General features: G+C 41.6%; 1 protein-coding gene across 1 annotated transcript in view; it reads right to left on the bottom strand.

Annotated features, from left to right (window-relative positions):
- Nucleotides 1-229: 229 nt before the first annotated feature.
- ESRRG (estrogen related receptor gamma) overlaps nucleotides 230-13494 on the bottom strand; it is a 273255-nt gene continuing 259990 nt past the window's right edge. The window contains exon 7 of the mRNA XM_054997021.1: nucleotides 230-4069. Within this exon, the coding sequence (XP_054852996.1) occupies nucleotides 3825-4069 (245 nt within the window). The 3' untranslated portion in view covers nucleotides 230-3824. The remainder of the gene's footprint in view (nucleotides 4070-13494) is intronic.

Here is a 13494-nt window from a genome sequence, read left to right as displayed (position 1 = left end):
TTCTAATATGTTAAGAGGCAGTCTACATATTTAAGAGTATGCAAAATGGCTATGCTGTATTAAAATTCATTTTGACAAGCCTTTATATAGTATGTAGCTATGCATCTACTTTATCTTAAGTGTATAGATGCTTATTGCTCTAATAAAGGCAGTGCTTATTGATTTGACTCTTGGATACAGAAAAGAAAAAAAGCAAAACAAAATCCACAACACAAAAAATTAAAAGCAATTAAAAGTGGAAGCTTGTTTAATATTGCTCTACCATCATCCTGAAAGGCATAATAATTTGAGTTACACATCTGAACTGATTGGAGTTACAGAACCATATCTCCTTTTTGCATTTAACAATATATACAATATAAAATAAATACATTTACACAAATGGACATTGGTTGGAGCACACAGTATGATACACATCACAAAAATATACAGTTGATTGCTTTACAGATGTGAAGCCCATCTACAGCTATAGACATGATTTTTTTATTTGTGTTTTTTTCCTACTGGTTATTATGCAACTCCTGGATTATAATAAGCAGCTTAATTCAGTTTTATCCCCCCTCTTTTGCGATCTTTGCACAATAAGACTGCCATAAAGTGTTTTCCTAGGCAGGTAAACAGAGACGCTTAAATAATTAAAATACAATTACCAACACCCATTTTCTCTTCCATAAGAAAAATAGCAGTTTTAATTTTTTATATCTTTTTATGTTAGCATTTAAATGCAAAATAGTGGAATAAATACAACAATCTGATTTGATTGAAACAAATGTGCAACTTCCAGGAGCCACACAATCATATTGCTTTAAATAAGAAAAAAAGAAGGAAAAAATAGCCCAGGGTACAATGCATCAGAAATGTCTTCTTGGCATTAGCTTGTTGAACTGAACAGGAGCCAAACAGGAACACTAAAGGCCTTCATGATGCCCATTCATTTCAATGGGGCTTGTGCCAAAGAGATTCCAGATGAATTTTATCCTTCTAAATGAAATTGGTATAAGCTAAAACACACCTTTTGAATTTTCCCCAATAATTCACATTAAATAAGTGGTTGTGAAAATGTCTTTCAGCAAGGTTTAAGATTAATGTTATTCTAATGCCTGTGCAGTGTACCTGTAATTCAGTTAACATTTGTACAGCCACGAGATATTTGTTCATTGCAGCTCTGAATATTACTGAAAAACAAAAGTAAAAAATTGCACTGTGTTCCTTTAACACATATCCATCTTCCTTAAGTCTTTGTTTTTCTTTTATGAGCGTGTTGATTGGATATTGACCCTGAAACCCAAGTTTTTCAATGTGATCCAACAAAAACAATATTTATATTAGATATTTATATATACATATATAGTGTAGTTGAACAGTAGTAACTTAAACCCTGCACAAATTTTCTGGAAAATAATTTTTTTCTGCACTCTTACATATATAAATAGTTTTATAGAATCAGCACCTTTCCTCCCCACCCAGGAGTTGTAAGGGTTTGTCATTTTTCAAAAGGGATGTGCCAATTTTCCAAACTCCTATCACAGCTATTAATTTCAAGTTATTGGCCATCTGAATGAATTGCTAATGATGATTTATCTAGGATCACACAACAGTCACTTCTCTACTGAGAAAAACACAATCTACAAGAGAATCCCATATAGCTAATGAGAGATACACAGTATTACTAGCATAAGGTTGACGTATCATCAACCTGCTGTATTTTGTTTAAAGCACACAAAGTAGCAATAATTTTGGAAACATGTCTGCACAAACGAAAAAGAAATAAATTTTTGCAATAAACACATAGCAAGTTAATAACAACATCTGAGAGATGACTGATGAAAGCTATATTTACAGCATTTAAAAATTAGACTTATCTATAATCTTGAAATATTCAAAGTTTTATTTCTAAGCTATACATAGGTATTCTATAATAAACTGATACAGAAATTATCCCTTGTTTTGAAAATATTATGATTTCATTGTGTATCCGTCCATAATGAGTACTTGGTTGGATTTTTTCCAATCTCTTAATTATTACTAGGAAGAACCTTATTACCAGAAGGAATAGAATATACTACTGTAGTCTCCTGAGGAATTTTACATCCAATATTGTCTCTAATTCTACCCTGTGTCTATAAGCACACACCACAAGAATCCAAACACCACAAGAAGAACAAGACAACAGTCTTTGAATGCAACATAAAAAATTCCAAAAAGCACAGCAAACATGAAACATTGAAAAGCTGAACTACATCTCTTTTGTTTGTTAGGATTACAATTTTAATTACATTTGTGTACATAGAATAAGGTTGTTCACATAGTACAGGGAGCAGCTACTAACACTGGTACATTGGTATAGCATTTGATGGAGGTTATTGTTTATTGGTTATTTAGCGACTGTAGTTTTGGGGGGGCATCTAATTGGTTTATACATTAGATTACACCTCTTAACAGTCTTTGAAACTGACCGACTTTCACGCCGTGACAACACTGGTTGAAAAAGCAGATATACTTGGTTAGGCTGTTCATTTAAAAATGGCAATCTACCCAAAATAAAAGTTTTATAAATTAATAAATAATGTATACAAGTGCTAAAATATTGAATTTGGTCAGAGGCTGACTATTCTGATATCTGATTTTGCCTTATTGCTAGTGGGGGTGGGTTGGTCTTTCATTAACAAGTCTGCAATTTTGAAAATGACAGGCCACATCACTAATGAACATGCAGAATTATTTAGATCATGGAACAACTGTATCTTGGTCATACAGAAGCACCTTTCTTAAATCACTTTAGATTCTTACTTGACATGGCATCTTTAGACTACTCAGATATATTGCAGGTGTAATCTAACCCTTTCCCAGTTAACACTTAGATATAAATTGGAGCTCATGCAAAGAAACGGGATGTCTTGGACTAGACTGGCACACAACATAAATTGCATCCGTGATAATATGCACCTTCCCTTCAACTATTGCTTGAGTAAGATAAATTCCCACATTAACAAATGGCTGAAAATTGGTAAAGCTGGTAGAAAAAAATCTCCCCTTAGTAAGAAGAACCAAAACATTTTGTTTAAAAAAATCTTCCTTCAGGATTCATTTGTCCTTCATTAATGTTCATCATTGTTCAAGCCAGCAGAAAAAAATGCAGTGTTTGTTTATTTATCTTTCCTCTTTAGTATTGCATGAATGAATAAAGCTCAAACTATTCCCTGAAAAAGTTACATCGTAGCTAACCTAAGAAATATCTGGAAGACTTGAAAAAACAATTAAGGAATCAAATGGCTGTAACTGATCTAGATGGAAAATGCCATGATAAGAAGCAGCCAATGCATTGTCATCGAAGTCGTCTAATTAGAGGCTGCTCTTGTGAAACCTAATACTGCATTCAGTCAGTTCATCATGTTGTACTGTACTGCTAGGTACGATGGTTCTCTTTTGATTCCTTTGTCATTGGGGTATTGTGGTTCGTAATAAGTTCACTGGCATCCATATTATGGATTTCCATCCTTTGGCAGGCCTGGCTTCCATCTCTCTTCTATTAGAGACCTCTTTTTAAAAGATTCAGCAGCGAAGGGGAAAAAATAACAAAGAGAAGAAAAAAATAAAGAACAGGAAAAGAAGACAGAAATGAAGAAGGAAAGCTGCATCAGATAAGACACAGAATAGAAAGAGGTGAAAGCTGCTTCTCAGTCTTGCTGCTAAGTATCAGTGCAGTCATATTTGTTTCCTTAATTTAAACACTAAAGTTTCTTTGCTGTGGATTTTTTTTCCTGTTTGTTTTCCCTTTCTTTAAAATTTCAACGTGCACAACTGGAAGGCCCAGGATGCTTTAGTCAGACCTTGGCCTCCAGCATTTCCAAAAAAAGTTTGTGCATGGGGACTTTGCCTTCCAGTTTGATGTTGTAGAAATGCTGCACAGCTTTAGTGGAGGTTTGCCTCAGCAGTGGTAGAGTCATCAGCATCTTGCCAGCCCGGCGTGGGTCTTCCATATGCTGCCCAGCTTCGTAATCCTGCAATGCCTCATGTAAGACATCTTGAAGTTTCTGAACTGCTTCGACATCTTCTATGTGCATTGAGTCTGCAAGAAAAAAGAAGCAAAAGCAGTTTTCAGTTTCCATGCCAGGAAGGATTATAACACCAGTGTTCTCAACTGTAACTTGCACTGTAATAAGTAATTGTTTATGGATTTGCATGGATTTACCCAGCATTTTCTGGGCTCTCTTATGAGTAAGTTAGATAATTACCCTCTTATTACCATATTGACCTTCTGGAAAAATGTTTGGGTCTCTGGTGTAATTACAAACATGTAATTGCTTCCCGTAAATGTACTTGGTTTACATAGATTAAGAGAAATGAGAGTTGAAATGTGCATTAATATGATCAAAAATATTTCTTAGAAATGCAGGAAGCTCATACAATTATACGGCTATGAAGCACTAATTCTGCAAACTAACTGGTCAGATTTTCAGAAGTCCAAGTCTACTCTGTTGAATAGTTAGGATTGGCCCAGATGGTTGCAGTTTGGGCAAAATTTGCTCATACAGAAAAACCTAGAGAATTCTAAGTTTAGGTTACCAAGAGGTCCACAGTTGAGACATATGAAGGACATTCAGGATCTCAAATTAAAAGGATTATGTGATAGCAAGACCTGAGACCTTGGAATGCTGCAGCTGGTCAGAGTTGAAAGTACAGGACTAGATGGACTCAGGGTATGAATTTAATGTACTAAACAAGCTATCTTCCAGAGTACGTAATTGATTACTCTCATCCCATAGAAGGTAACAAATCCAGCAGTTTGTGATATGGAAGACTGTCTGTTGTCCTAACAGGGAGAAAGGATAGTCCCTTAGGGATACTGGGATCATAAGAATGTATGGGGTTGCCTCGTACCACATCAAACCAATGGTCCATCTTGTACAATCACACTAGCAGTGACTGTCCAGCATCTCAGTCAAAGAAAGATCATTTCTGCCCCAGCTCCCCGAGATCCTCTTACTTGTAGATGCCAGAGAATGAACCTGGCTCTTTTTGCATGTAAAACTGAGCCATGGTCCTTCTTAAGTGAATGTTTTAAAAAGCTTTTGTACTAGGAGTAACTTGGGACACAAAAGTCTGTGTCCTCCTGCTCTATTCAGCGAAGTTCAAAGCCATCCCCCAGACAAAGGATCCTTAAGTTCCTCTTCTGCCAGTTACAGTTTTATTTGTGTTAGTTATAGTCTACCTTTCTCACAAAGACTCTAGGCAGATTATACAGTATAAGTCAATACGACCAACAGCTATAAACAATACAATTGGGTATGGATTGCAGAAATCTGAAAACAAGCATAAATCCACATACAGGGCTGAAAACAACACAGAAACAAAAACATAGGCAATTTGACATGACAGGTTAAATGACACAGAAACCACCCAGTAGGGACAGCACACTGTAGTATAGTCTACAGTCTCTATCCCTTTACCAAAGCATCTCTCTGAGCCATTTCCTTACAACACAGCTCTATTACCAGTGTAAAAAAGCCCTCCTGAACAATTCAGTTTTGCATAGTTTGCAGAAAGCCAGGCCAGTGGGAGCTTTCCTTACTTCTTTAGGCAGGCCACACCATGTGTCAGTTGCTGTTCCATGGACCTTCCCAAAAATATCCGCACCGATCAGATCAGGTAGAGACAGATTCAGTAAACAGACTTTTAACTGTAACAATGGTGACTATATACTCCTTGCCCCTCCCTTTTCCTCTTGGCTTTGACAGCCTTTCAATGCTAGAAAATTCAACTGTAACTATGTAACTTTCCTACCTTCTATAACTGACAGGCAACTCCTGTCAGACATTAAACTGCAACTATGTAACTTCTGCCTTCTATGCCAGACTGGTTAACCCCTGTCTGACAATAAGGTGGGGGCCACAACAGAGAATTGTGTGAACAAGCAGTTGTCAATTCTGTCAATTTGCAGGGTGATACCTGATGAGCAAAGCTGCCATTGTGGAGCATAAGAAGAGAGGCGGTCTTATAAATATGAAGGACCAAGACCATGAAGGGCTTTGTATGTGATAGCTGATACCTTGAATTGAGCCCAGTAACTGATGGGGTGACTGCAGAATGGGAGTAATATACATGCTCGACCTACATTCAAACATTTAAAAAAATAAGCAATAAAATCTTGCTCAGAAGAGTGGTTGTCACACAGGAACATACAGGAAGAGTAAATCTTTCAAGTGTGTGGGCCCCAGATCATGAAGGGCTTTCAAGGTGAGCACAAACACATTGAACTGGTCTCAGAAACAAATAAGAAGACAGTGAAAGGACCTCAGAATAAGAGTAGTACTTGACATCTGGCACCTGATAACAAATGGGCTGCTGTTGCATTTAGCACCAGCTGAAGTTTCCAAATTGTCTTCAAGGGCAGCTTCATGTAGATCACATTACTGTGATCGAGTCTTGAGGTTACTGAACCATGGCTTAGCATGGCCAGATCAGACATCTGCAAATATGGAGTCAAATTCCTAAGTGAAGCTAAAAAAAAGCATGATCTGTCATAGCCACCATTTCTCAAGCATGAGACCAAGATTCAACAAAACTCAGGTTCTTAATAAGTTTTTCAGCAAAAGTTGGATTCCACTGATGGTAGAGAGAACAGTCCCATTGAAAGCAACAGTCCTTCCAACTAGCTTCACTTCTATCTCCTGGAATCAGCTTTAATTTGTTTTCCCTTAGCCATTTCACCACTATGTTCAGACACTGGGCCAGGGCAGACATAGCCACAGCTGGAAGATTGTTTAACGTGATATATAACTGAGTGTTATAAGCATACTGTTCATGTCCCACTTCAAAGCTTCAGACAGTCTCATCAAGGGGCTTTACATCAACACGGGAGATAACAGAGAACCTTTTGGTACCTCTGCTCTCTAGGTCAGTTCCCAAAGGGATCATTCAGCATCTCCTCCTGCAATCTTTTGTGACTACTCTGATAAATTGGACCGAAACCATCTCAGCAGCACTTCACCCCAACCTACCTCACTTTCACAGGTTAGCAGTGTGATATGGTCTACCATATGAAAGGTTGCCTACAGATCTAATAATAACAGTACAAATGCATTCTTTTTATCCATCTGAGACAGAGATCATCTATCAGCACCCTAGTCCAAAACCATCCTAGGCCAAAATAGAGGTCTGAAGCCTGACTGAAAAGGGTCAACGGTAGATATCTCATCCAAGTATTTCTAGAGCTGCTTTGCCACTATACATTCAATAACCATACTCTTTTTGAACAAATGTGTGGGGTTAACAATGCAATGGGGTTATTGTTTACAAAATAAATGAGCAAGCTGAAAAGAAAAAAAGTTTCAGTTCCTGCTCTGCAGAAGGTGCTTAATTATATACAAGTTTGGGTCATTTAGCACATTTTATTCTGATGACAGTTTCTGTTATCATACATAATAGAGTTTTGTGCAAGTTCTACATGTTTAATAATACCAGTTTTCAGTGAATACATGCCCTACAAAGCATTATGCATACTCTATGAAGATTTACTTTCCTTTATAGAAATGTATACCTTCTAAGTTGGGACAAAGATGCAAAGTTGTGGACCTATATTTTTTTTAAGTGGGATTGGACTCAACCACATTTTTCCACTGGTGAAGGAGGAAGAGATCCTCTTTGATCATCCAAAGAGCTACCTGTAGGATCAAGGGACCTGCATCAACATTATAAAAACCACATGGAATGGGCTATAATAAGGGAAACTGGCCAAGATTGAGTGAAAAAGCAAAAACTAGATCCTAAACTAGGAAAAGGAGAATTTCACAAAGCTCATTTTCAAACATTCTCCCCCATTCTCAGTCCTAATTTTCTGCCTAACAATAATGGTGTTAGAGGATGATAAGGTATATAAAGAAAAAGAGAAAACAGGTAGGAAACAGTAAATGGACATACTTTGGGTTACCTGACACTCTAGGGACTACAATGTTGAACTGATTTACATTGGTGCCAGATCAGGCCAACCTGAGATCCAGGATTCTCCATCTCTTCCTGTGCTCTCCTGAGCTGCTGTTATTACAATCCTACATAGACACACACCCACAGAGACTGCTGTGCTCCTCACACATTCTAAATAAGGTGTCCCCAATAGAGATGGGCACGGACCAGCATTTGCCTACGGACCGCCGGTTCGGGGTTCGTGGGCTTCCACGGACCACGGTCTACGAACTTTTAACGGACCAGGCCTGGTTCGAGAACCGGTTCGAGAACCGGTTCGAGTCAGAAAAGGCCTTGGTTTTCCCACAGATTTTCACTTCAGTCGACTTTCCCCACCAAAGGTTCTCATGTAACGCTCCTCGATTATCACTTTTCCAAAGAGACAAACAACAACTTCCCCTCCCCTATTCTGACTGATCCTTACCCGCTCTTGGGGGAAGGAGAGAGACTTGTGCTCCTGTCCAGGAGAGGTGGCTGCCCACAAAACCCACCTACATGGGGCTGCATCAACAAGAGACGCCCTCCCCGGGGGCGGGGAGACCAACTTCTCATGACGGCCAATGAATGGATGGACTTGAGTGAAAGCCAACTCCGCAACAGGAGATCATGCAGCAACTCAAAGGCCCCTTGCTGGAATGGAAGGCACGCGAGGGAGGGAAAGGATGTCTTCCACACCTTGAGGGAAGGAAACTCATGCTACCCTGTTCAGAAGGGGCCTCTTTGGGAAGTGGACAACGAGTCCCACCTCAGTGACGTGGTGTGTCAGCTTGCTTGCTATCAAGCAAGCTGACCTGGGCCACTGTCCTCCTTGTCACCAGACTTTGGGGATTGACTCTCAGAGGGGCCCTTGTGCTCGCGGGAGCAGGACGGTCGCCGACCAAACCCACTTCACCAAACGTGGCGGTGTTGGCAAAGGAAGGATATGCTGGCGAGAGGGCAGCCACCATGTGGGAGAGGTGGGTATCGACGGTGGCCACACCCTCCCTGCAAGGGCCCCCCTCACTGTCCCTGGGAGTGAAAAAGGCTTAGAAAGACGTGAAGCAGACAGAGCCCCCCAAAACATGCTGCCAGTGGTTCTAGGGTGGGTGTTTCACAGAGGCCAGTAGCAGTCTCCCCCTGCACCTCAAAAGCCAGGCTGGAAATATCCCCCCAAGTCACTCACTATTTAGGGAGTGAAAAGGCTTTGAAAGAAGTGAAGCAGAGAGAGCCCCCCCCCCCAAATGTGCTGCTAGTGGTCCTAGGGTGGGTGTTTCACAGAGGCCAGTAGCAGTCTCCCCCTGCACCTCAAAAGCCAAGCTGGAAATATCCCCCCAAGTCACCCACTATTTAGGGAGTGAAAGGCTTTGAAAGGAGTGAAGCAGAGAGCCCCCCCCCAAAGTGAGCTGCCAGTCACCAGAGAGTAGGTGTTTCACAGAGGCCAGTAGCAGTCTCCCCCTGCACCTCAAAAGCCAGGCTGGAAATGTCCCCCCAAGTCACGAACTAAAAAGGCTTTGAAAGGAGTGAAGCAGAGAGAGCCCCCCAAAACGTGCTGCTGGTCATCAGAGAGTAGGTGTTTCACAGAGCCTAATAGCAGTCTTCCTCCCCTTGCATCTCATCAGCAGCCAAAAAAAAAGTGGGGGAATGAAGGCAAGAACTCAAGCAGACAACGCCCAAAGCTGCCTTGCACCCACTGTGGGTCTGTGAGTGGGGTGGCGTCACAGCACAATAGAACCCACTGACAACCCAGAAAAAAGGAAGAGATGGGGGGGGAGGGGGGATTAAGTCCGAGAAGAACCCAAGGACTCAAAACGCAGAAAGAAATCAGAGTAACCCAATAGTGCAGTAAAAGGATTTTTTTAAAGTGCTCTAGAATAGAAACGAGGAGAAAAAAATTAAACAGCAATGGAGAAAAGAGAAAGCTCTCTTGCACCAGAAGCCCCAAAGCCCCAGACACAAGCCGCACTCTCACAAAAAAAAAAACCCTTCCCCACAGCAAGTAGTTGCTAAGCTAACTCGCATCCCTGCTCCAGCAAAATGGAGCGGCTCTTCGCGCGCTTTGTCTTTTATGCAGAAAGGCTGTGATCTCTGACAAGCTCTTGATTGGCTGACAGAGCTGCCAATCAAGGTTTCCTGGGCTAAGATTGATGTGTTCCAAACGGGGAAGGTGGCTCCACACTGCTGCCGAGGAAATTGTTTGAGTGGGAATCCTGGCATGACGGGCCAACGGACACACAGACAGAAAGCCCCAATGTTCGGCGGTTTCGTGAGAAAAACAAGCGCCCACGGGCCGCGTGTTCGCGAAGGACGAACTGGGTAAGTTCATGACGAAATTAGGTCCGTCATGCGGTCCGTGCCCATCTCTAGTCCCCAACATGGCACCATGGCACCTGTCCACACTTTTTCTGGCACCAGCCAAGCATTTTTAGAAAGTGGGTGGAGCCAGATGGGACTTTTGCCCAGTATGCCTTCTATTGTCCACTGGAGATCTAATCAGCTGTGCAGATTAAAAGGCATCCTGTTAAACAAAGCTCATGCCTGAAATGTTACTGTGAGAGTTATCCATAACCTTGCTCCCTGATATTTTGTGGTTGGCTCCACCTCCTGTGTCAGCCATTTTGTTGTTGTGCCCACGACCCTGTCAGAATTCCTGCAGGCTTAAAAAGATTAGGGACCTCTGCTCTAAATTGAATCAAGTCTGGAACATCAATTAGCATTGCTTGGTGTGGTATGTTTGTTTAAAAAAACTGGACATGTCTGCACATTTTACAATGTTTATTTAAGGGACATCTTATTCTGTGATGAGCTATATCAGATAACTCATTCACTAGCCTGGTATAGGAACAGGGCTGCTTTGAAAAATGGCAAAGTAGTGTTTGATCTTTACTTCATAACTACTATGTTAGCTATATTTCATTTTCATGACTATAAAGTCAAGTAATATAATAAACAAAATTTTGTTAAGCTCAGGATCAATATATTGAAAACCTAGTTACAATATATTGCATAGGTATGTGGCTATATCTATCACATTTTTATTCTGCCTGTCTTCCAAGGAACTTATGGTGGTTTTGGTTTATATTTTATCCTTGCAACAACAAACCTGTGAGACAGGTCAAGCTGAGTGAGAGAGACTGGCCCAAGATCATCAAATGAACTTCATGGATGAGTGACGTTCCAACCACGACCCCACACTATCTCTAATAAATGGTCTTGTGGTACCAAATAGAGTAACAAGTTATTCCCAGGGAGCTCAAATTTTAAGTAACACTGCCTCAAAAACACACTAGAGAACACATTTACAGATTTGTATCCTGCGACTTTTCATCAATGTAAATGAGGTTTTTTTTCTAACTCCCCTTTCTTGTATACTTGCCCTTTCCTACACGTCAAGGTAAATGGTAATATGTCTTTAAGAATGTAGATGTCCTCTATCAGCTGCAAATGCCAGGAAATGGTTGTCTCCAAGTGCCCGTCAAGGCTTGAAGGAATTTGTTACCCAAATTGGTCTCCCATGTCTGTCCTCTGGCCCCAAGAAGCATGCCTCTGAGCATGTTCAGAGTGCAGACTAGCACCATTAGGATACATACTGTAATCCTTACAACCAAGTCTCTCCCAGGGTTCAAGATGGTGGGTGGGGACTAGTGAGTAAAGGCAAATAGATAAGATTTAATTGGAGCAAATGAAAATAGTTTATTTGCAAAGCAATAGGAGATGAAGTAAATGCAAGGACATACATATGTACATGAGAGTGTGCACACCCACATCCACACACAATCCATTCTGCAGTATATCCTAGTACCTAGGATTTGGTACCTAGTACCAGGGCCGGATCTAGGGTTGCTGGCACCCAGGGCAACCCTAGTCTGACCTTGCATGTGCGCACACAGTGCGCGCGTGCTCCCAATACTGCGTGATGATGTCATTTCAGTGATATCTTCATGCAGGGCAGAGCGGCAGAGGCAATGTGCGGGGCCATTTGCCTCCCCGCAGGAGAATGGTGCAGGCGGCCTTGCAGCCCCCCACGCTGCCTTTCGACTGCCCTGCAGGACAGGGGGTGGCTGGCTTGCCGCACGCCCCCTGTCCAGCAGGGCAGGCAAAAGGCAGCACGAGAGGCTGCGATGCCACCTGCATGAGGGCAGCGCGGGGGGCTGTGACGCTGCCCGCAGTGCCGCCCGAGCGCTCCCGGCAGCTGGCAGCTGCTCCCGGCGCCCCCTCCCTGGCAGCACTGGGGGCAGACTACCCCCCCTGCCCCCCCTCGATCTGGCCCTGCCTAGTACTAAATCTAAGAGTGCAGAACAAGCACTTAGAAATTAGTTCCTCCATACAACCTGTAGTTTTGAAGTCAGCAGAGCCTATGACTTGTGAATCTCCTTGACTATGTTTTGAAGTGGGTGCTGCAGGGAAAATCATACAACCTGTCATACAACCTGCTTTGACTGGATTGAGCTTCTCCTGAGGGAAAAGATCCCCAAAGAAAGAGGATAGCAGACAGGAAGAAACCCTTAGTTAAAAGAATCGGCAGTCACATGCAGTACAGGAAGACCCAAAAGGAGAAAAAACAGACAGCAGCAAAGTAAGGGCACACAGGAGTCAGGCTAGTGAGCTAGCTGCTCTTCCATCTGTTTGGGGAGTTTCTCTGTATGCTAAAGTTCCCTATCATCAATGTAAATGAGACTAATTAATATGGACATTTGGTACGTGTCTTCATGTCAATTGGATGTTCGGAGTTAATTCGAGTCAAGACTGGAAGCTGTAGTGTTTCTATATGCAGCAAGAAAGTAGGACAATTTTGATGGATGATCCATAAGAGTTACACACAGCCTGAAGTCTGAAGACCTAGGGCATTCAGGACATGTGACCTTCTGTTCCCTAGCACCTGAGATGATAACATGATGGTTTGAAAAGGGTGTGGTATCCCGAGAAAGCTCTTAGAGCAGTATTTCCAAACCTTTTTGCATGAAGGAACTCCTAAATTTTTCAAATCCTGAGGAACCTATGAAATCATTTACAGGTCAGAAAAAGTTGATGGTGGAGGAGCACAATTCAATTACAGCTAAATTTCTGCCATATATATTGCTCTGAAACAATAATATAACAGTCTACTTATATACCACCCTTCAGAACAATTTAATACCAACTCAAAGTGGTTTACAATAATTACAAAGTATGTTATTATTATCCCCTCAACAATCACCATGTTAGGTGGGTGGGGCTAAGAGAGCTCTGGAAGAGTGGTGACTGACCCAAGGTCACCCCACTGGGTTCAAATGGAGGAGTAGGGAATCAAACCTGGTTCTCCAGATTGGAGTCTTGCCGCTCTTAACCACCACACCAAACTGGCTCTCAGTACTGGCTCTCAATACAATACAAAGCTAACACAGACACAATATAACTAAATATAACCTTAATAATTGTGATATTTTAAGGTATATTTGAAATTTGTCATGGTATTTCAATTTTTTAATTTATTCCATGATTTCTTGGAGCCCCTCACGATGTCCCGTGGAACCTCTGAGGTCCATGGAACCCTGGTTGGAAAGCATGGTTTTAGAG

This window comes from Eublepharis macularius, chromosome 1 (genome assembly GCF_028583425.1).
Source record: "Eublepharis macularius isolate TG4126 chromosome 1, MPM_Emac_v1.0, whole genome shotgun sequence".
Taxonomy (NCBI): Eukaryota; Metazoa; Chordata; class Lepidosauria; order Squamata; family Eublepharidae; genus Eublepharis; species Eublepharis macularius.
This window is presented reverse-complemented; position numbering and strand designations above follow the sequence as displayed.